Source organism: Mustela nigripes, chromosome 13, assembly GCF_022355385.1.
Source record: "Mustela nigripes isolate SB6536 chromosome 13, MUSNIG.SB6536, whole genome shotgun sequence".
In the NCBI taxonomy this organism is placed as follows: domain Eukaryota; kingdom Metazoa; phylum Chordata; class Mammalia; order Carnivora; family Mustelidae; genus Mustela; species Mustela nigripes.
The window spans coordinates 116,022,800-116,045,095 of NC_081569.1; the positions used below are offsets into that span (position 1 = coordinate 116,022,800).

At 51.1% G+C, this 22,296-nt stretch overlaps 1 protein-coding gene across 4 annotated transcripts in view; it reads left to right on the top strand.

Moving 5' to 3' along the window:
- Positions 1-531: 531 nt before the first annotated feature.
- Positions 532-22,296, top strand: part of CCDC88C (coiled-coil domain containing 88C) — a 124,255-nt gene continuing 102,490 nt past the window's right edge. For 3 of the 4 annotated variants that reach the window (XM_059373510.1, XM_059373511.1, XM_059373512.1), the window contains exons 1-3: positions 541-754; positions 1,511-1,611; positions 8,781-8,889. In XM_059373510.1, the coding sequence (XP_059229493.1) occupies positions 695-754; positions 1,511-1,611; positions 8,781-8,889 (270 nt within the window). In that variant the 5' untranslated portion in view covers positions 541-694. Of the gene's footprint in view, positions 755-1,510; positions 1,612-8,780; positions 8,890-22,296 lie in introns of all 4 variants that reach the window. The other variant, XM_059373514.1, reaches the window with a different exon arrangement.

The following is a 22,296-nucleotide window of genomic DNA, read 5'->3' on the forward strand; positions in this document are numbered from 1 at the left end:
GAGGGTCCTCTGGCGGCACCTGGGGGGCTGGAGCTCCACGCGGCCGAGGGGCTGCACCTGCCCGGGGCCTGCAGTCTCGGGATCGAGCTCTGCCGCGTCCTAGCGTGCGGTGGGCCGGAGACCACTCCGGCTGGCGGCAGTGCGCGAGCCTCCCGCGCGCCCCCCCGGGAGGCAGAGGGGCGCCAGCGCCCGCGGGCTCCCGCCCGCACTTGGCGTCCCGGCCCGCCGCAAGCGCGCGCGCGCCGCGAGGCGCCACGTGCTGGGGCCCAGAGCGCTGAGGCTTCGCTCAGCGTGGGCGCGTGGCTGCGGCCCCACGTGCAGGTTGCCGGGGACGCCGCACGGAGACCCCTCCCTCCCATACACGTGCGGGCCGCGCCCCCTCCCCGCGCCCAGCGCAGCCGCGCCCGCGTCCCGGCTCCAGTCCCCGGCACCGCGAGGCGGCGCACCGGCTGCCTAGGGCCGCCGAGGGGCGGGGCTGCCGCCCGCATTGTTCCTCCCCGAGTGGCGGGCCCTCCCCTTCCCCCAGCCCCGGGCGGGGCGCGGGGCCGCCGAAGCCGCGGAACTTGGGCTCGCGCCCCGCCTTTGTCTCCCGGGTGCGAGCCGCCGCAGCCCCGCGCCCGCCGCTCGCTGCCAGAGCCGCTTTGTACCGCGGCGCCGGGGACCCGGGCGTGGAGCCGGCGGGCGCAGCCTCAGCATGGACGTGACGGTCTCGGAGCTCATGGAGCTCTTCTTGCAGAGCCCGCTGGTGACCTGGGTGAGTGCGCCCAGCTCCCTGCCCCATTGTTGGTGCACCGGCTTCTTCCCCCGCTGCCTGCCGTCAATCTCCCTTCCCGGGGTCCCGGGTAGCCTCCGGGACGCGGGGGACTCAGCAAGTGCTCCCGGCGGAGGTCGTGATCTGAGCCCTGGGGTCCGGAGGCATTTCCAACTCGGGAGCCCGCGCACCGGGTGCGGGACCTCGCGGCGCTCTCGGCCCGGCCAGGGGTTGAGCTGGTACACCTGTTTCCGACCGGGCCTTGGGCTACGTCCCCGTAGCGGACAGGATCCGAGGAGTCACCTGGGCCCCGTCATGGCTTGACCACTCGAGAAAAGGACCCATTCCCCGAAAATATCCTCGCGTAGTTTCTGAACCTCTGAGACCAGCAGGTGGGTGGCGGCGGGGATTGGGTCTCCCAGTGAGAATGCGTACAGGCTGGGTTCGGAGCAGTCATTTCCAGTAGGTTTGAGACGTGAGAAATTTATTAAAAAGTCCCTTTTGGTTTTGTTGTTTTTGTTGTTGTTTTTCGCCCTGGGACACCGGAGCACAGCAGGGAGGAAGTTTTGTCTGTTTCCTGGCGCGGGGTGGGGGTAGAGGCCCTGGAGAGGGGTGGGCTTCTCGCCTGCGGAAGGGTGGGCGGGCGTGGGTGATCCACTCTTCCCGCAGAGGCTCTGCCTGCCTTTGCCCTGGAGAGCTTGGACAGGGCGCTCCGGGGTGACTTTTCCTGCCTTTCTCTCCGCGCCCCCTACCCGGCAGGTGAAAACTTTTGGCTCCTTCGGAAGCGGCAACCAGGACAACCTGACCATGTACATGGATCTAGCCGACGGCATCTTTTTGAACCAAATCATGTTGCAAATGTAAGTTACCTCCAGGGAAGAAGGAAAGAAGGGTGCTTCAGAAAGTTTAAGGTTGTGGCAACGGAGCATGGAGTTTGAACAGGAGGGTTCTTTTTCCGTGGGGCCCCTGGTGTGTCTCGGTTTTAAGGGGACTTCTTTCCGTTCCTGTGGATATGAAGAATTCTGGGTCGGCGGTTTGGCAGCTTGTTTGGTAAAGGCAATTTGGTATTGAATGACTGTCATCCACGTGGTGTAAATAGCACAACGGACTTCAGACTCAGTTAGTTGACTGTGGTTTGAGCAAGGACGTTAAAAAAAAAAAAAAACCAGCACCCTTTTTGGGGGGCAAGGAACTGTAACAGAGTCTGGTTACAGGAAATGTCTAGGGCGGACCCTGAGCATCCGTGTGACTCTAACGTTTCACTGTAGGGTGGGATGCCTGTGTTTCTGAGCTCTCTTCACGTGATTGTACCTTTTCAGGTGCCCCCTAGCAAGTGCTATCGGTTAAGGCCTTTCTCACGACTTGGATTTAAAGTTACTGTGTTAAGAGAGTCCTGGGAGTCTGAATGCTAGCGTACTCTTTGTCTTAAAGCCCTAGAGCTTAAACAGGGTCTTGATGGAAGTTAAACTTACTAGCTTGTGTGTTTGACCACATCCTTTCCTGCAGCTGAATTCTGCAGAGCCTGTCTGATTGACAGCCTGCCACAAGTAGGTGTTGGCTCCTGAGGCTGTGTTCTGTTTTTAACTCCAAGTGCAGGGAACATATTGGAAGTGACTGTTGGTATGATTCAGAGGCCCTGGAAGCAAAATAAAACGTCCTCATGTTCTCTGCAGATCAGCCACTTAGGCTCACTTACTCACCTGCAGCTAAGCAAGTTGTCCTACTCTAGCATGAACCCATTAGCTAATGAGAATCAGCTTTGTGGCCCCTGAGGGGTAACAATTACCTTTGGCATATTCAGAAAGTGGTTTAAATAGATCTACCTAAAATAAGGTCTGCTTTGAAAAATTTCTGGGAACACTGCTTTTAATAAATCACTTGGTGTCATGCTGTGGGAGAGACACCTTAGTTTTGGGTTTTTTTTTTTTTAAAGGCCCAACTCATCTTACTAATCTTGTGTTTGATTAGATCCTAAAATGACATATGTGTTACCAGCTTTGGCAGCACTTGTCTGAGAACATTGATGAAAAGGAGTTTTCCTGGGGTTGTCTAGTGGCATGTTTAATTTCTGGCAACTGCTCCCATTTTGGTGGACCCCGAAAATGACTGGATTCCATTGGTGCAGTGACCACTGTGTCCTTACCCAAACCCAAGACTGTTTAATTAAAAACAGCAGTATTCCCGGCCTTTTCATTCAGTTTTTACACCCAGGCAGAGGGGAGAACAAAAGCCCTGGGACTGTTTCTCTTTCTTCCCTGACCTTTGGAATTCCTGAAGCGTTTACTGCTTGCTTGTAAATCGGGAAAGCCTGTTGGACCATTCCTTTGAGAAGTGCGGGTTCACCCTTGGCCCGTGGCTAAATTCAGTTTAAGGGCGGTGTCTCCACTTCCCTTTGCAGTTTTTACCTGTTCTCTCCTTTGTGATATGCGGAGATAATCATTCTAGGAGCAGAACGAAGTTCGCAGCTCTTACAGCCTCAGGCTGGGCTTTTGGTGCCTTCTGGCCAGGGTCAGGAGCAGAGGAAGGGATAGTGGGAAGCTGTGTGGGTGGCATTCCAGCTGAGGAAATCAAGGAGTGAGGGGCACCAGCAGCACACAGTTTACTGATTGTATGATCAGAATAAACCTGTTCCAGATGATAGGATAGAAATCAGAACACTGGTTGCTCCTGGGGGTGGTTGGGATTGTCTGTAAAGGAGACACAGGTGAATTTCTGCGGGGTGTGGGAATGGTGATAATGTTCTGTGTGTTCGTGGGAGTACATCTTATTTTTCAGAACTCATCAAGCTGTAACTTAAGATTTATATATTTCACTCTATGCAAAGATGATCTCAATTAAAAAATATGCAAAAAAAAAAAGTGTATTTCAGACCTGGTGTTGACAGCTTAGGGAACTCGAGGTCTGTCTCCTACTGAACAAGTGATGCTTGGCATACCACTCGAGGATTTTGTTTTCCTCATCTGTACAATGGGAACTAAAGAGAAGGTTGTGAGGATTAAATGGGATGACATGTTAGCAATTAGCACAGTCCTTATCACTTAATAGGTACTAGTGTCAATTACAAATACTCCATCTTAATCCAGAAAGGATTGAAGGTGCCCTCTAAGAATTTTTCTAGTCTTCCTTTCTCCCACATTCTTAATCTCCTAGATTACTGCATCATTCTTAGCCTGGGCCCTCTCTTAAGGAGAACTAAAGCAAAACTGGACTCCTGGACCGGCGTCCAAGCCCTCCATCTAATGCTGTACACTGTGTTCACTTCTGCCAAATGCAGAAATGTCAGGCTAACGGGCAGGTCAGTGATAAGACTATATTCTGCCTTATCTCCTCAGCTAGTAGCTCCAACGGGTGTTATTTGCCTATTTTGATAAATTCTCCCCAAGTTGGTAGGACCAGAAGATTAAGAGAGCAGTATGCTAAGTGGGTATGGAGCTCAGATAAGAGGCGTGTTACCTAACACTTCAGAGCCATATGGAGGCCGGCGGGGGTCACGTGGCTACACCTGGGCATTGTCTCCGGCAACTGAAGAAGGCTGTGGTCGTAGTCTCTTGGCCCTGGCCTCCCAGTGACATCAGTGCCTGGAAGCAGGAAAGCCCTGTGGGCTCAGCTTTCAGGGGAGGCCCAGGTGGAGGAGAATTCCCAGTGAAAGGCATTGAATGGCATGGACCACGATTCATGGGAGAACGTGCTGAATCGTTCCTCTGTCAATGCAGTCTTTCTGGGTAATCTGCTGGTACCCAAGGGAAAACCAGATTGCTCATTCACTTTGGACGCATTTCTCACTGTCTTGTAGAAAGATATTTAAGCCCTTGGGCTCTGAAAGCACGGGATGGACAATTTTACATCCCCTCTCTACCACTTCTTCTGCTTCCTTGGGCAAATTACTTAAAATTTGTAAGCCTCAACTTCCTGATCTGTAATAAGGGGATTGTATTTTATACACTTGGGAGGATTAAATAAGATTATGCATCTAGAAAATGCCCAACAAACATTCAGCTTTGTTCGGAATGAGGCCAAGGGCCCCGGGGGGGGGGGGAACTCCCCCCACTACGTGCCTGAGCCATAATAATGGCTAGTATGCATCTGTACTTTTGAGAAGGGACACCTGATTTAGGGCAATGGCTGCTGAGTGCAGTTGGGAACTTGGGATTGGGCCTGAGGTCAGCTTGTGCCTTTGCAAGGCTTGTAGTAAGTCCAGCATTATTTGCTTTGTTCAGATTTTCCCTCGGTGCTTACTGTAAAAATCAGGATAATATATTATTCAGGGGTTGGAAACATCCTCAAGTCAAACAGTTGCCGGAACTTCTTTTTTTATTTTAAAGACTTTTTTTTTAAAGATTTTATTTATTTGACAGATTACAAGTAGGCAGAGAGGCAGGCAGAGAGGGGGAAGTAGGCTCCCTGCTGAGCAGAGAGCCCGATTAGGGCTCTTGATCCCAGGACCCTGGAATTGTGACCCAAGCCAAAGGCAGAGGCTTTAACCCACTGAGGCACCCAGACGCCCCCCACCTTTTTAAGTGATCTCTACACCCAACTTGGGACTCAAATTCACAACCCCAAGATCAAGAGTTGCACACTCCACCAACCAACCCAGCCAGGCACCCTGAGTTTCCTATGTTTCTAAAAGGCATTTGTAGAATAATTTCCCCCCTAATGTGTTGCAAGAGGAGTTCTAGTCCCATTCTGCATATATAAAAGCTGAGGGCAAGTACTTGTCAGTTGAATGAGTTTGTGTTGTCGGAAAAGTGTCAGAATAAAAAAGATTTTTGTGAACTTAAGTGATTTCCTTTTTTGGCTATAGAGTATGAGACTCTTCAGGGAGGGGGGGCTTTGAGTCCTTAAAAATTATATCAAAAATTTACATTGGTTATAGGAGAGTAGAAGAGAAAGATGAGCCAAATAAAATCGTCCATGATTTTACCATGTAGAGGTAGCAATGCTTTTATTCTGGTGTCTTCAGATGTCTATAGTATGTAGATATATGATCCTTAAGGTCTAAAGACATGGGCTCATGCTGTTGTCTTTCACCATCCCTGTTTTTCAACCCATGATACATTGTGGACATAGACATCTCTATGTCAATAGATCATTTTTTTAAAAAACATTTATTTATTTATTTATTTGACAGAGATCACAAGTAGGCAGAGAGGCAAGCAGAGAGAGAGAAGGAAGCAGGCTCCCTGGTGAGCAGAGAGCCCTATGTGGGGCTCGATCCCAGGACCCTGGGATCATGACCTGAGCCAAAGGCAGAGGCTTAACCCACTGAGCCACTCAGGTGTCTTAATAGATCATTTCTTGATTCATTTTTAAATTTCGGACGCCTTTGGAATAGAACTAAAATTTGCAGGCTGGCTTTCCCAAGGGAGGGGGCAAGGTTGCCATAAATGTAAATCCTCTGTCTTTAAAATTCTAGGTCAAGTTGATTTGCATTTTTCTAGTTTTAGTTTTTAAAAGATTGATTTATTAGAGAACACACGTGTGCCCAGGAGTGGGAGGGCAGAGGGGGAGAGAGACTCTCAAGCAGACTCCCCGCTGAATGAGGAACCAAGTCCATGACCTGAGCCAAAATCAAGATGCAGACACTCACCTGACTGAGCCACCCAGGTACCCCTAGTTAGGAGTTTTTATAAGTAAGTGCTGAGGGCCCCACACTTGGGACTCCAGATGTTCCTGAATTCGGACAAGCTACCAGATGCTTGCACCCAGTGCCTCCCTCCTATCCTCTGACCTCTTGATATGGGGCTCTTGGGCCTTTGCATTCTAGGGATATCATGAAAAAAAGATCCTTGTTAGTAATGATGGCTTTTGGGGACATACAGTTGTGCAGTGGTTATGGGATGTCCTCTTCCTGGGATATAGGACCATGTATGGGTCCACGTTTGCCTGTGCAGAGCTGACCTTCTTGAGTGACCACCTAGGGCTGGAAGAATCCTGTAGTCATTTTGCTGATGAATGCCCTGGGGCCCAGAGAACCTTGGTTGTGGATTGGCATCTGTGTTTCCTGTCCCCTTTTTGCAGCACAGAAAGGTGGGGGTTACTCCGTGCTGGGAGAGTGAGGATGAGCCTTTCTTAACCGTAGTTGACTTTTGCTTCCAGTTATTTCTTCATAACCTCTTGACCCTGAGAGCCTTCGCTGAAGGATGGAGCACTAATGATCGTGATAATTAGTCTAATTATTTCTACAGTGAATGTGGAGGCTCTTTTGGAGTGTAGTTTCAGTTAGCTGACCTGGGAGAACAAAAGCAGAGCTGGGCAGGGGCTCCTCTGTTATTATCTGGGGGACCCACAGGTCCCCACCCTGGGTGTGCGATGTGCCTTTGCACACGCAGGAACTGTGCACCTTGTTTTCCAACACGTGTGTGAAGCCCCCTGACTTAAAGCTGGGACTACAGAGACCGAGGAGAAAGCTCTGCGTGCTCTCTGAGTTCTGTTTTAAGAAGTACTTTAGTCACTTAATGAAATTGCTTCTCCTCTCTTGAGGTATCTAAAGAGAGGAGAAGTGAGCCTTTAAGATAAATTGTTTATAATGTCAAGTATACTTCTGTAGCTAAAAATGCCTTTGTGGTATAAATTCTGAATGCGGCCTCTATTCCTAAATTAATTTCCACTGAACTGTTAACCTTTGTTTTCTCAGTAATGAATGGCTCCAAAAGAAATGTAACGTGCAAATGGCTTGGCCTGACTCCATTACTGTGTGGGGACAATAAGAAACGTTGTCACATGACAGTTGAAAAGAGATTCCCTGGTTGCCCCAAGTGCCCATGTGATTATTTTTGGGGGATCCAGGCTTACTGAATAAAATCTGTGGCTATGACCGGGTGTCACAGGTAAAGGGGTTTGCGAACACACCATGCACAGTGGGGACTCCTGGTGTATATGTCAAATATTTAATGGTCGAATTCTAAACAGCTCATATTATTAAAGTAAAAAAAAAAAGGTTGTCCTTACAGTGAGGACTGAAATGATTTCACCTCGTGGATTTTTTTTTTTTACTGTTTATCAATTTTTTGTTAATTACTGGCTTTGGAATGAGCCGCGTGGCATGGAGGTTGATCTCCCTAACTGCCCAACTCCCGTTTGGGCTCCTGTCCCTTTGTGGGGGTGATTACTGAGGAAGAGGGGCTGCCGTCTCCCAGGGCCAGGATGACAGATGAAACCCTGAAAACAGCCCTCATTTGAATGAGACAGTGACATGGGACGGAGGGCTTTGTTAGATGCATTGTGTGGTAAATGGGAAGGTAGAAGCTAAATCCGGTCTACAGTCTACCCAGTCTGTTCTCGTCACATAAGAAGAAACATTTTGAGAAACGTCCTGGACGTGGATGAGTGGAAATACAAATCACTTGATTGATTTCTAGTTTCATCCCAACCAGACCTGACTTTTGCCCGAGATCGGAAAATAAATGACACCGTGGGGGTTTCCCACATGAATTATTTATATCTCTGTGCTTAGCATTTCTCGTAGGGTATGTGGTGCACCAGGTCACATCACAGACTCCTGCTGTTGGTTTTTCAGGGTAGATTTGTGTGCCTGAAATGTAAATCACAGGCACCACCGGCCCTAGACCAATCTGGTGACAGAGGTGGAGGACCCCGGTGAGATGGAACATGAATGATTTTGATTTACTAACTCAGAAAATGTACTCCCTGTCCCCCTTTCTTGGCATTTCCTGTATTTTGGTTTGCTCTTCTTGAAATCTATCTTGGGAGAGGTTATTGGTTTTCAGACAGTATCACTTTTGGGGTCTGCATTGACCTTTGGTGGTGGTTTATGGGTGCTGCTAGCAGTGGGAGCGGAAATAATGTTGACTCAGGGCCTGTGATGGGTTGGGTGATCAGGGTGGTGATGGGTCGCCGCCCCCACAAGGTCCATGGCTTGGCAGTAACGGAGTAAGGATTTGACTTGAGCCATGTTGTCATAACCGCATAGTTAGTGAGGCTGGGGGGCCTGGAGCTGGCTCTCGGCTGGAAATGGGGTGTGTGGCAAATGCTGGGATAAGCAGTTTCCTCCGTTCTCTTCCTTCTCCAGAGACCCCAGGCCAACAAATCAGCGCATCAACAAGCACGTCAACAATGACGTGAACCTTCGCATTCAGAACTTGACCATCTTGGTGAGAAACATTAAGACGTATTACCAGGTAAGGGCTGGGAGTTCCCCTGGAGTTTGACTGTGCCTCTGGTGGTGTCGTCACTGAAAGGTTTCCCCGCAGGAAGCCAAGAGGAAATGGTGTTCATGGTTAGGCATTTGCTTGCTCATGCTTGGTGTGTTTTCACTTGCATCCTTTTTTTTTTTTTTTTTGCATTGTGGGAAGCGTGTCAGATGCTGGACAACAAAGTTGTCCAGTGAATATCCTTTGAGCTGTGTGCAGAGCATCGTGCTTGGTATGGCAGGACCCCAGGAACGGGCTGTGATTCACAGCTGCAGCCCCAAGCATGCTCTTGAATGGGGACCCTGAGAGGGTGTCACCCACAACGAGTGAGTCTTTGTTCAGGAGTAACTGACAAGGTTGAGGGAAAGAAGAGACTGTGGAAGGGTTATGTCTGTGCCCCCAGCATGCAGACGGGAGCACTGGGGTTCAGGGTGCCAAGTGGCAGGTGCTCCCTGTGTCTCAGCAGCAGATAGGTGATGGGTTGGGCAGGGGGCCCTGATGGGGAAGGGCTTTTCGCCTTCGGAAGGTCAGGTGAGAATTGTTGATGTTGATGGGAAATGGATTTAAACTGTGTCTCTCAGAGCCCTGGCTTTTAAACTTCTTAGCCGTGAAACTTTACTCCCCGCTGTGCATTTTTCTTGCAACCCCAGGTGAAGCCCTTGTGACTGTGATTGACTTCAGGGTCGGGGGCTCTGGTTTTCTCTGCTTGGCACCCTCCTTTCCCACTGGGGCATCTCTGTTGGTTGCCAGGACCTTAGGGAACACGGTTTGAGAACGGCTGCTCAGGAAGATATCTTTTCCAGAATTCATGCTGGGGCTTTGCCGATTCCTTGAGCAGACTCTGCCTCTGGGACCTCTTCTTAGCATCAGGTTCCTGGACTGTAACCCAGTCTCTGTGCTGGGGTTTAGGGGCATCTGCAGGGTGGTGAGGTCCCTGTCGATATGAGGGAATCCTCAGGCCACTGTGTTTCACTCTCTGTCCTCATGCAGTCCTTGCTGGTTCTGAGGTCAGCTGAGGCATCACACCACGTGCTGGGCCGTCTCCTGCAGGGGGCTGCAGTTGCCGCGGGAGCATCCCTTCTGAGGACTCAGTACGAATTTGAAGATGGATGGGAGAGGGAGGGAGTGGACCTTGTCCTGGGTTTTCCGAGATGATTGTATCTGTCATCCCTCCCACCGTGGTTGGGGTGCGTGAGAGAGGGTTACTGTGCTGGGACTCTTTCCCTGTATGGCCAGATCTGCAAGCCACCTGGGCTCACTGCATGGACCATTGGTGGCCCGGTGCTGTGGACTTCCTGAGCAGCCTCTGTGATCCAGCCCCATCCTTTTAGTTCCAGATAGATGGCAGCTGTGATGGGATGGGGGGCCTGGGCGAGCTGGATCTATGGGGCTGAATGGGTTTGTTTTCCTCTGAAGGGCGCCACACTCAGGCCCAGGCATGCTGTAGACAGGTGGGAAATAGTCCGCGAGTGTTTTCCTGGGGATGGCCATGGGCAGAGGAAGCTGAGCAAAGACAGTGGGGCTGCCCGTGAACTCGGGTCTGGGCATGGGGGGTGCTGTCTGGTGGCAGGGCTGGTGGTTCAGCATGTCCTCAGGGCTTGATCCCAATCTGTAGGCACCATTCCTGGTGAGCAGGGGCTTTTGATGCTGTGTGCTAAGTGCCAGGGGCCGTGGAGTGCAGGTAGCTTAAGGCCCTTAACTCATGCTACAGAGAGGGAGGGAAAGGCTTCTTGGAGGAGGCGGCACTTGAGTGGAGTCTTGGCAAGTGACTTGAGTTTCCATGTTTGGAGGGTCATGGGAAAGAGAGAATGGGAAAGCGTATAGAGGTAGAGGAAGACATGGAGGCATAAGACCGGTCTGTCCTTGATCTGTCAAGGTCCAAGTTTTGCACAGTTGCTCAGATAAAGGTCTGCTTTACCCAATTTCACATGAATTTAAACTCGGGAGGATGTGAACACGAGAGAGACCAAAACTCAGAACAGCAGGTTTGCAGGACTGGCCAGAGCCGGTGGCAGTAGCTCCACAGGTGTGTCTTAGGCCGCAGGTGCGGCTGAGGGATAGTAACCTCTCCCTGAGAGCTATCCGTGAGCAGCGTGCCGCATCAGCCCCTTGCTGCAAGCTGTCGGCCACCCGGGGGCTGTCCTCGGCTCTTGCTGGCCACAGGAGTCCGCGCTGGTGCTGAACCGTGGCTCCCAACCGTCCGGATCTCGGCTGGCTGGACAGAGCATGATACCCAGTAGAAACTGTGTCAGTTTGGAGTCGGGTAGCTGCTCCGTGTAGAGTTCCAGGAGACGAGACATGGTCAGGGGGAGGAAAAGATGTCCAGTTCGTTCTCAGGGCCCAGAAAGACTCACAGGTGGAAAGGGGGACCCTGCGTCCTTGTTCTGCTCCTATGCTGTTAACTCTTCAGGGCTGGGGTGCGTTGGCAGCCCCAGCCCCCGGCAAGCATTTGCTGCGAGCCGTCTCCCCCCTCCTCAGTCAGTCCTGCTCCCTGGGGGGCTAGCCGGCCACTTCCTCTCGGGGCTGGCACAGGTTAGGTGTGTGGGCAGCTCTGTATATTTTTTCTTTCTGATTTATTGTAAAATAAAGTTAAGTCCTGGTCCTGCAAGAGGTCACTGCTCTTTATAAACATCTTGGAGAACAAGTAGCAAGAAGAAAAAGAACTTCTTCCAGTTTTTGCATGAATAGTTTTTGTTTTATACGGTCGTGGTCGTCCCATATATACAATTGCATATCCTGCCTTTTTCCCTGCCACCTGACGTTCAAGTGTACACATACTTGGTTGTTATTATAAGAGGTGAAAGAAAGTTTCCCAAGAGGAATATGGCCCGAGTCCCCCTGTGAAAGTGGCCCTCCAGCTTGGGAGGGCTCGGGATGGGGCAAAGCAGATTCTGCTTCTTACTGGGTAAGGGTAGTCTGGAAGGGCGAGAGATTCCCCCCTGACTGGTGAGACTACTGCTTGTCCATGGTTTTTTGTTGGTAGACTCCTTGAGGTCACAGAATCCTGCCTTGGGTCTTGTTTGCCAAGCAGCGGTTCTTCCCACTGGCTGTCCCCTTTTCTGAGGCACCATAAGGCAGGGACCATTAGAAAGGATGGGGGCCTCTCTTGAGTAGCATGGGCTTATCGTGCAAGGAAGCTCAAGTTTTGCCTCTGAAAACCTGTGGAGGTGATGACCCTTGACTTTTGTCTGGGGCAGACAGTAGATGGTGCGTGGAAACCAGCATGGCCGGCCTCAGTCTGACCACTGGTGTGTCAGCCAGGGTCCCAGGCTGCCTCCTGACCTGCTGCTTGGACTTCTCCAGGGCTGGGGCCTAGAAATGGCATTTTCAGAAGTTCCCCAGCTGTTGCTCTCACCATCCTTCCAGCAAGCTGGTGAATCAGTGGGCTTCTCAAAGTGTGGTCCCCAGACCTGCAGCATCAACATCACCCGGAACCTGTTAGAAATGCAGATTGTCAGTACCCCCCATCCTCCAGACCAGCTGTGGCTGTCCAGCAATCTGTCTTCACAAGCCCTCCAGGCTATTCTGCTGTGCAATCTCATGGGAACTAAGGGTTAGAGTGTTTCTAGTGATGTCCAGAAGAGGCACCTTCAGCCAGGTCCCCCCAGGTGACTCCTCTCCATCATGTACGATGGGCGAACATCTCGTGTGTCCAGGAACAGGGAAGCGGGGAGAGAGTGCTTGGTTTTGTCATTGCCTTTTGCAGAAGAAAAGGCTGACAGCCCGAGGTGGAGGTTCCCGCTCCAGGACGAGCCTGCACAGGTGGAGGAACATCTGCTGAGAGGCCTGGAGGAAAGGCAAGCTTAGACCAGGCCTGCGTGCTGCCTCAAGCCCCCCGCAGGCCAGCTCTGTGCCCTGCCATCATATGAGGCTGGTTTTTTGTTTTTGTTTTTGCTTTTTTAATGTTAAATTTTGGATTTAACATTATTTTGATTGAATGATTATTTTATATTCAGATTCTTGAGGATTTGCATTAAATGCACGTTCATTTGACAGTCAAGCCAGTGGGAAAGTGCATCTAGTAGAAGCAGAAGTCCTGGGTGCAGCAGGGGCTGGTGTGTGTTTATTCCTTGGGGGCTATGCACTGTGTCCCACTGCCCTGCCCTGGACACCTGCCATCCTGCTCCTCCTCCCAACAGTTGGGGCCTGCTTTCACGTGAATTACAGAGGCTTCTTTGACCTTATGCCGGTGGGAAGCAGTTTGAACAGCAACCTGGATAAATTCGGGTGTGTGTTGGTCTTTGTTGTCAGGTCTACGTAGATCTCTGTCTGGAAATCGGGACCCTCAGATGGATGTAGGGACCCACCTGCAGAACTTACCCTGAAATGAGAAATCAGCAGAGTTTCTTGGAGCTGTTCCCCTTATAGGTCATGTGCCAGAACCGTCTGCTTTCCTTCTCTGGGCCTGAGTTCTTGTCTGTCCAGAAGAAGATGGGCCCTCACGGGCCTCAGATTCCACAGTCACACAATGGCCAGAGACAACCAAGAATTACAGGTCGTTTCCAGGAAGCTTTGTTTTAGGAGGTCCTTGAATTTGGCCCTTGTGAGCTCTGGTCTCTCACCATGGTCAGGAAGCCAGGACCGACCCAGAATGATGTACTTTAAGATTTTACTTATTTAGAGGCACTTGGGCGGCTTAGTCGTTCGGCATCTGCCTTCGGCTCAGGTCACAATCCCAGGGTCCTGGGATCGAGCCCCGCTTTGGACTCTCTGCTCAGCGGGAAGCCTGCTTCTTCTTCTCACCCTGCTTGTGTTCCCTCTCTTGCTGTGTCTCTCTGTCAAATAAAAAGTCTTTTTAAAAAGTTATTTATTTGACGGGGCGCCTGGGTGGCTCAGTGGGTTAAAGCCTCTGCCTTTGGCTCAGGTCATGATCCCAGGGCCCTGGGATCGAGCCCCACATCGGGTTCTCTGCTCGGCAGGGAGCCTGCTTCCTCCTCTCCTTCTGCCTGTTTCTCTGCCTACTTGTGATCTCTCTCTGTCGAATAAATAAATAAAATCTTTTAAAAAAAAAGGTTATTTATTTGAGAGCAAGTCCGCACATGAACAGTGGGGAGAGGTAGAAAGAGAGGGAGAAGCAGGGTCCCTGCTGAGCAGGGAGTCCAACGTGGGGCTCGATCTCAGGACCCTGGGATCGTGACCTGAGCTGAAGGCAGAAACGTCACTGACTGAGCCACCCAGCTGTCCTGAATATTTTTCTTTACCTCAGAAGAAATGGCACAATGAAGAGTCTGGGGTTGCTTTATCTTATGTCATTTTTTTTTTCTTTATTGCTTTGGAAAATTAAAGAAGTACAGATGTTTCAAATAAATACTTGTGTATCTGTTAAATATGAACACATGAATATAGTTCATAGCTGTTTGAGGCATTTTTCCCCCTTAAATAAAATTTCTCTTATCAAAGTCCCCAGGACATTTCCAGTGTGTGGATTACCTTTGTCCATTTATCCTTCCCTCCAGCCCTAGGGATAATCCCCATTGTTAATTTCGTGGGTATCCGGTTCACGATTTTATACTCTAATTCTCTGTATATATGGGGGTGTGTGTGTTTATGTGTATATATATATGTTTTGTGTGGTGCCTTTAGATAAAACTTCCATACACTTGGCCCTGCCTTTTCCCTACTCGTCCTGTTTTTGAGATCTGTCCATTTTCAGTGGTGGTTGTTTTAGATAAGCATGGGCTCACTAGTTAAAATTAGAATTATCTCTAGAAATATGAGCGCTCAGTTGGAGAAATGAAAGACTTGTCACAAGTAAGAATTGAAGGAAACGTACATTTGATATTGTCGGTGGGAACCTGGCAAGCTCGAGTAGCTCTGTCCCATTCTGGGCGGGGTGGGGGGGGTAGGGGGGGTAGCGTTCAGTTAAAGTGAAGCCTGCGTAGGTGGGTGTGACCTGCTGTCATGGATGGGGACGGTGTTCGGGGGAACATACAACAGTCCACATGGGCCATTTCTATAATACCAGTGGAATTTGCTTTATGACAAGTACAGTGTATCACATTTGCAGGGGAGAGGTTTTGCCAATGTTTGTTTGTTTTTGAAGATTTATTTAGAATGAAAGCACGAGCAGAGGGGGAGGGGTGTGGGGAGGGGAGAGAGAAGAGAGAGAAACTCAGACTCCCAGCCCAGTGCGGGGCCGCATGCTGAATTCTGGATGCAGGGCTCCATCTCATGACCCTGAGGTCATGACCTGAGCTGAGCTCAAGAGTCTGACACTTAACCCACTGAGCCATCTGGGTGCCCTTCTGCTTTCAGTGTTATAGAGCAGGACCGTGAGGCTCCACAGGAGGAGAGTGGATATTCTTGATTTTGTAACTTGGACTTAGAGTCTGAGGGTGTAGAAAGTAGTCTCTTGTATTAAAAAGACATGTTCTGATTGCTGATTGGGAGAAATAAGGAAAATGATGTTCACCAGTTATCTCACCTCTAAGAGATGCCATCGTTAACGTTTGGTATTGATGCTTTCCCTCTCTGCGTCCGTGGGCACCTGGGTTTCAGAGTGTGCATTACCTTATCTAGACCAGGTGTCATCTTTCTTTTCATTTACTGTGCAAGGAGCGTTTTCCCACGTCATTAAATGTTTATTCATAGTAGGAATTTTAGCGTCTACATAGCCCTTCCATCATTTGGCTGCCATTACAGCGGATACTGAGTTACTCGTGTCTACACGGCCCTCCCATCATGTGGCTGCCATTGCAGCTGATACTGAGTTACTCGTGTCTCGGAATTCCAAACACCACCACTGTGAACATACCTGGTACTTAACCCTTTCACCAAATGTTTTCATTTCCTTGCACTACAGGCCCGGTATGGAATTCCCGGGTCATGGAGCATGAATAATTTGAGGTCTTCTGTGTTTCTTGCTGACTTGCCTGTTCATGCCCCTCGTGTAGTATTAAGACCCGCCGTGTTCCATGCTGTTGAGTGCGTGACGACTATTTCTGGGTCTCTGCCATGCAGATGAAGGGCTGAGGTTTTTACTGTACACCCAGGCGGGTTTCCTTGCGTGGGGAGTGCTGTCGGGGTCTGGTTTGGGGTCTCCAATGGGATAGCCTCCCAGCGATGGTGGCGCGGTGATGGCACAGGGGTGAGGCTGGATGGTCTTCAACAGAGAGGTCCCAGCGTCCTGTCCCCAGGTCAGCAGTGGGAGCTCTTTTTCTGCTGTGGACTTGACCCGGGAGCTTTCCTGCTTCCCTGGAACTGGTAGCTGTCTGTGTGCAGTTCAAGAGGGGACCTTCCAGACTCTGTTGGGAAGTGAGCCCTAGAGGGGCGGTGGTCTGCATGGACCCCTCCTTTCCTCTTTCCTTCGCCTCACTTCCTGGCCCTCATTGTCTCTAGGGTAGTGATGGAATAGGGGATGGGGAAGCTCTGGAAACCCGGAGAGACGGGTGTCCCTTGCCAGGGGCTGCCTGGTTCTTTCCTTTCTTGTTCTGAAGGCCATTCTCCATGCCTGAGGTACCCACATCTAGTGGCGTGGGAGAGAGGCCAGTAAACCAGCCGCTGAAACACTTGGGTGATCACAGCCTGGGAAGGGGTGACGTTCATACGGAGCTTTCTCTAGTGGTGGGTGACACTTGTCCCGAGTCTTGGAAGCTTGGCAGTGAACTAGACTGGCAGAAAATGAAGTCCATGGGGGTGTCTTCGGAGAGGAACAGCATCTGCAAAGCTGTAGAGACATAAAATAGCCTGAGGGATGATTGAATCTCTTCAAGGTGGTTAGAGGTTGGGTGTCTTTCCTGGTGGTGATGGGTGAGGCAGGAAGACATTGAGGTGTCAGGATGGGGTGGGGGTGGGGGGAGCAGATGCCATGCTGATGAATTCAGACTTTATCCTGGGGTACTCGAGAGTCTTTGGGAGCATTTTTATTTTTAATTTTTTTTTTAAGATTTTATTTATTTATTTGACGGAGCGAGAGAGCACAGTCAGGGGGAACAGTAGAGGGAGAAGCAGGTTCCCGTTGAGCAGGGAGCCTGATGCGGGGCTAGATCTCAGGGCCCCAAGATCATGACCTGAGCCAAAGGCAGATGGCTGACCATCTGTGCCAGGCACCCCCAGGAGAATTTTTAAAAGGGAAAGTTGAAAAAAGGAAATGCTGGTCCCCATATTAAAAATGGGTTGGTGTTGGGGCACCTGGGTGGCTCAGTTGGTTGGGCATCTGCCTTCAGCTCGGGTCATGATCCCAGGCTCCGGTGATCGAGCCCCACATTGGGCTCCCTGCTTGGTGGGGAGCCTGCTTCTCCCTCTGCCTCTCCTTTTGCCCTCTCATGCTCTCTTTCCCTTACTCTCTCAAATGAATAAAATCTTAAAAAAAAAAAAAAGAGTGGATTAGTGTCAGGAGGGAGTGGGGAGTTGGTGCAGATTGTGGGGGCCTGGACCAAAGCAGGGGCAGAGGAGACGAGCTCTGAGAGATCCCGTGGGGTATTGCCCATGTGGGGCCGTGGATGGCAGCTTGCTCCGTGTCCCAGCTGGAGTGAGCATCTGAGGGGAAGGTAGGTGCTTTCCCAGGCCTCGGACCTCTGAGGTCTGCAGCAGATCTCCCTGCTCCCACCAGGGCCTCGGGGTTCAGGGCCTGCCCCGTGGGACTCAGTGGCTGTAGCTCAGGGTCAGCTGGATGGGAAGCCACTGCAGGAGGGGGCAGCTCTCAGGGTTGCTGGAATTCCCCTTTTGTACACTAAACAGAGGCATTTGCTCTTGACCTGTGACCCTCCTTGTCCTGCTGACCAGGGATGGAGCAACCAGGGCTGAGAATACCTGGTCACGTGCTGCACCATCCCAGACCTTTCCAGACACAGGTTTTGTTCCTGCTAAACAGGAGACCACGCATTGGATGGACTTGACTTGTCTTTTCTCCTTCCTGTTTCTAGAAAAAAATGCTGTCCAGACATATTGAATAGCAAGCCAGAACTTTGAGATTCAGCTTCTTGGCCCAGTCAGAAGCTTGAGGGAAGGTAATAGTGCCTCTTGTGGGCCAGGCCTTGGCCCCGCAGGGAAGAAATTGCTATCTCCATTTTACAGATTAGTAAAGTGAGGCTCATCGACTAAGATCTAGAAACAGTCCCAGAGAGCTGCAGGTTTTCTTGGTCATCGGCTGCTTGGTGAAATGTCTTTTTGAAAATCGGGCTTTCTGCATGTATCGTGCCGGGAGGTAGCTTGGGGCAGGCCGAGGCACTGTGCTGTGAAGGTGGGCAGGGCCCCTCTGGATCTGCACGGACACCCGTGCGAGGGGGTTTCCTGAGCCAGGAGACTCGTTTGGCGGGCCAGGCTGAGAGTGCTGCCTCCCGGGGGGGGTCTCCTGCTTGGCCTCCCCCTTGTTGAGAACTAGACTTCACACCAGCCTGGAGCCGCAGAGGAAGGGACCGGATCGCTTCAGGCCCCTTCTGAAGCCAGCACTTCCGGGGTTGGGCCAGGGGTGGGATGCGGGGAGCAGCTGGCCTCAGGCTGCACCCCCAGAGCAGCAGGAAGCAGAGAATCAAGGCTAATTGCGGAGGGTGGGGAGGGGTGAAAGGTGGGTCTGATGTAATTAGTGGACCTGGAACTTGGCCAGACGGTGGAGGCTGAAGGCGATGGGAGAGAGAGAGAGGGAGGTACAGAGACAGGCGGGGAGAATCTGTAGACACCCTTTATCTGGTCTCTCTGGGCTCCCCCTCTTGACCTTGAGTCCAGACCTTGAATCCCTGGGGCTTTCCCTCCTGCCCCTAAGCGGCCACACTCTCCTTTCCTCCAAGGCCCCGTGGGCTGCCTCCTGGCTCGGGCCACTGGGGCACAGCACTGAGCCCACGTACCCCAAACAGGGATGGCCCACTCAGACCTTTGAATCTGCAGATCTGAGCCTTGTCCTGGCTCCTCTACTAACTCTGAATGGCACTTCTTTCCAGAGTCCTGTTTCTGCTGCATGTTTTCTCACCATGGATTTACTTCTCCATACCTTTTTGTTCAAGGTTTCTCATGGTCTGTGGCCACACCTGTAAGAATTGTCTTTTTCCAGCCTGGCATAGAAGAGACCTGGGGGTGGAAGTTGGGGCCGGGGGAGGGTGGTCACCCACCCTCATTGGGCAGGTGGTCTGAATGTGTGCTTGCAGCAAAATATTAGCCAAGCCACGACTGCGAAGGGCTCAGATGCCGAGGGAAGGCTGCGCTGCTCTTAAGGGGGAGTGAACAGGCCTCCTTTTCAGTTAGCTCCTGTTGGTCACATTCAGAACCGGGCTGCGAGTGGTCAGGGCCATGGGAGTCCAGCACTGCCGGGTCATCAGAGAGGTGGAGGAAGTGCTAAGAGGTACCCATTCCTTTTGTGATGAGAAGGAGGGAAATGGATTTCTTATTTTGAGTAGGAAAAAAAAAAGAGTCTCTCCCTTGCCTTGGGTTTTGGTGTTCCGTGCCAAGCTCCGCATGTTGGATGTTACAACTGCTTTGTCAAAAGGAGTCTCCGAAGAACTTGCCCGGGCAGGCTTCGCCCCTCTGTCAGGCCTCCTGCATGGCTCACCTCCAAGGCTAATAACAGTTTTTGTTGTTCAACTGTTCTTTTTGGAAAGGCAGCGTTTTCCTGCAACAGCGCCGAAGCATTCAGGGCCTTGGTCCTTTCCCTTTATGATCGAATTTGAGTCATTTTTCTGGTGTTGAAGAGGAAGCCTGAGGAGGATGAGGAAGTGCATGTCCGAAATCGGTGGGTTCACCAAGGATGAGAGAGGCCTTGAAGAGGCCCCAGCTTGGAGTGTGTGGGTGATATTTTGAAGGGAGGGGAGGGTTTCAGAAGGGCTGCCAGTACGCCCTGCGAGGGTTCCATTGACTTGGGATTAGGTTTCTCCACAGGTTAAGAGGGGAGAGGAGGTGTTCTAAATACAGGACCATGCTGTGAGGGAGGAAACTGGGCGTTGTGGCTGGGGTAGGGGGGGGGGATGCCTCCCATTGCTTCTGTCCACCCAGAAAAGAGGCAGAACTGAAGAACAACAAGGCCTTCTTCACTTGGGGCCTCAGAACCGCAATCCAGGGAGCACAGATCCCAGAGTAACCAGAAAGGTCTCCACCGGTGTTGGAAAAGCAAGGGTTTTGTTTGTTTGTTTGTTTGTTTGTTTTTGTTTTTTATATGAGAAAGAAGGGTGAATTACATGATGTACCTAGGGAAGAGAAGAGGGGGAAAAAAACCCAACGGCTCATTGGGGGCTGACTGGCTGGGTTGCTTCTCATTGATTATTTTATTGATGCCCCGGGTATGTTTGTATTAGCCTTCCTGTCCTCCTGCGATACGACTACACGTTGTTCTGTTGAAATGTTGTGAGCAATTGCCTGTTAAACTCTTGCCACTTGAGCCCAGGTCAAGAGTTCATCCCTTGGAAAGGAAGATGGAGCTGGAAAATGGGATGTCTTGTTCCACACTTCCACGGGCCGTCCCCTCGGGTGGGGGGGTGTCCTGGTGTTGGTTCTGGAGGAGGTGGAGTCAGGTTTGCTTTCCCAGCTGAGGGGAGCAGGTTGGCCACTGCCCCCAGTGGGTGAGGGGGTAAGTGGGGCAGGAAGGTGAAGCAAGAGTGGGGAGAACGAGATGGAAGATTGTGGGTGGGGGGCGGAAGTAAAGGCAACTCACTGCTTTGTCAGGTCGGGTCATTTAATTCTTGCAGGGGTCTAGAGACGCGCGTATCATTGTTACTACTACCCTTGTGACTTAGGGCACGTCATGTAACTTCACCTGTAAAATTCGGGTGATACCTTATTGCAGTTGTCTCTGTGCTTCACCTGGAGTGATGCCAAGTTTCTGGAGGCCTTGAGGGCAGTCGGTCTGTATCCTTAAGGGCCGAGCCCAGAGAGCTGGCAGGGAGAGTGGCGGGGGGCCTATCTGCAGAGGCAAGAGGTAGAGGTGGGGTTCCCTGGAGCTCACCACTCGCACTGTGACCTTGGAGAGCCTTCATCTCCCAAGAGTCTTTCTTACCTGCAACGGGATATCGATAGTGTCTGCCTTAAGGACCGTGATGGGGGTTGAATGAGGGCCTGGTGCTCGTACTTCGAGGGTAAGACGCCCGCTGGTTAGGCAGAGTTGTGAGTCGATCTGCCTCACTGGACGTGCTTCACTGACATGAGTTAGGGGACTGAGGAAGGCCCTCCCCCGGGGTCCACTGTGATATGTTTGGATCAGTCTAATAACCACGTCCATACGTGCTTGACTCACCCTGTGCGTTTCCCTCCTCTGTGATCTTTTTGAGCTTCCTGTGTGCCTACAGTGCCCTGAGTGTCTAGACCTGTTAGCTCATGGTTTTATCTGCTGCCAGCAGTGAACTCTCTTAAAAGCAGGCACTGCATTTCCCAGCCCACCAGCGTGGAAACAGGTCTACCAGTAGCATGTGTTAGAGACAAGATGCAACACAATAGGACCCATGAGTCTGGAGTAAGCAATTCAGAAAATCAGTCAGTCCTGGCATTCAGGACACTTGTTATGGTACTGGGCCTGGACCCAAGATCCTGTCTCTAGGCTAGAGTGGCCCTAGAAAGCTCTCCGCCCTGTGGCTCCTTTGTAGACTGAGTAATTGGAGGACAGGGCATTGCTTTATTTGTTCTGTGTCTCTTGAGTGCCTGACACATCCTGGGGATTTAGGACCTGACTGGGGATTTAGGACCTGACCATTGCGGAGGTCAGAGATGCAGTGGGATGGCTGGGGTGGGGTGGCTGGAGCCTTTGAATCCCAGTCTTCCAGGGGTCCCCTGCTGCTTTCACACCAACCTGTAGGCTTTTCAAGTGGTGTTGGCTTTGTTGATGGAGATATGCCATATGTCAGGTATTGGGAAGGCAGAGTCCCTGGGGGGTGGAAATTACATTGGTTGTTTTCAACTTCGTCTAGCCAGCTTGGCTCCCCGGAGCTTTGTAGCGTTTAGGCTTAATGACTTCAAAACTTGAAAATGAATGCCTCCTTTCCAAACCACAACCACCAAACAGGCTCCTCCTCCTGCTTACTTCCCTTTATAGTGTGGAACGGTGGCTGCTGAAGTTATCAGAAACTCTGAAGGCATTTTGGCACTTCTGGTACAAAGCTGGTCTTCTAGATGCTTCCCCCGCCCTGCCCCTTTACAGTGAGAATTTGTGATGTTGGAATTTCATAGACTACAGTTTATAAAATTGGACTTTTCAGATGGAAACTACGTTACAGCTGTGGATGTCCCAAGGTTGAGATGCCAAAAGGAAGAAGAGCTGGTGGTTTCTGATGAGTCCAGGCCCTTCTTTTCTTTGGCTGCCCGGGGCAGTTAATCCTGAACGGCAGATGGGGACAGTGGTGTAGGTCACCGGGGAGGTAGAGGTGCTTAGATCTGACCTGCTTCACCTGTCGTCACCTGTCACTACTACTACTCTGGTTTCTTCCTTTGGGAGGTAAACTCTGAGGCCACCTTTAACTTGTCTGCCCCTGGCTAGTGTCCTGA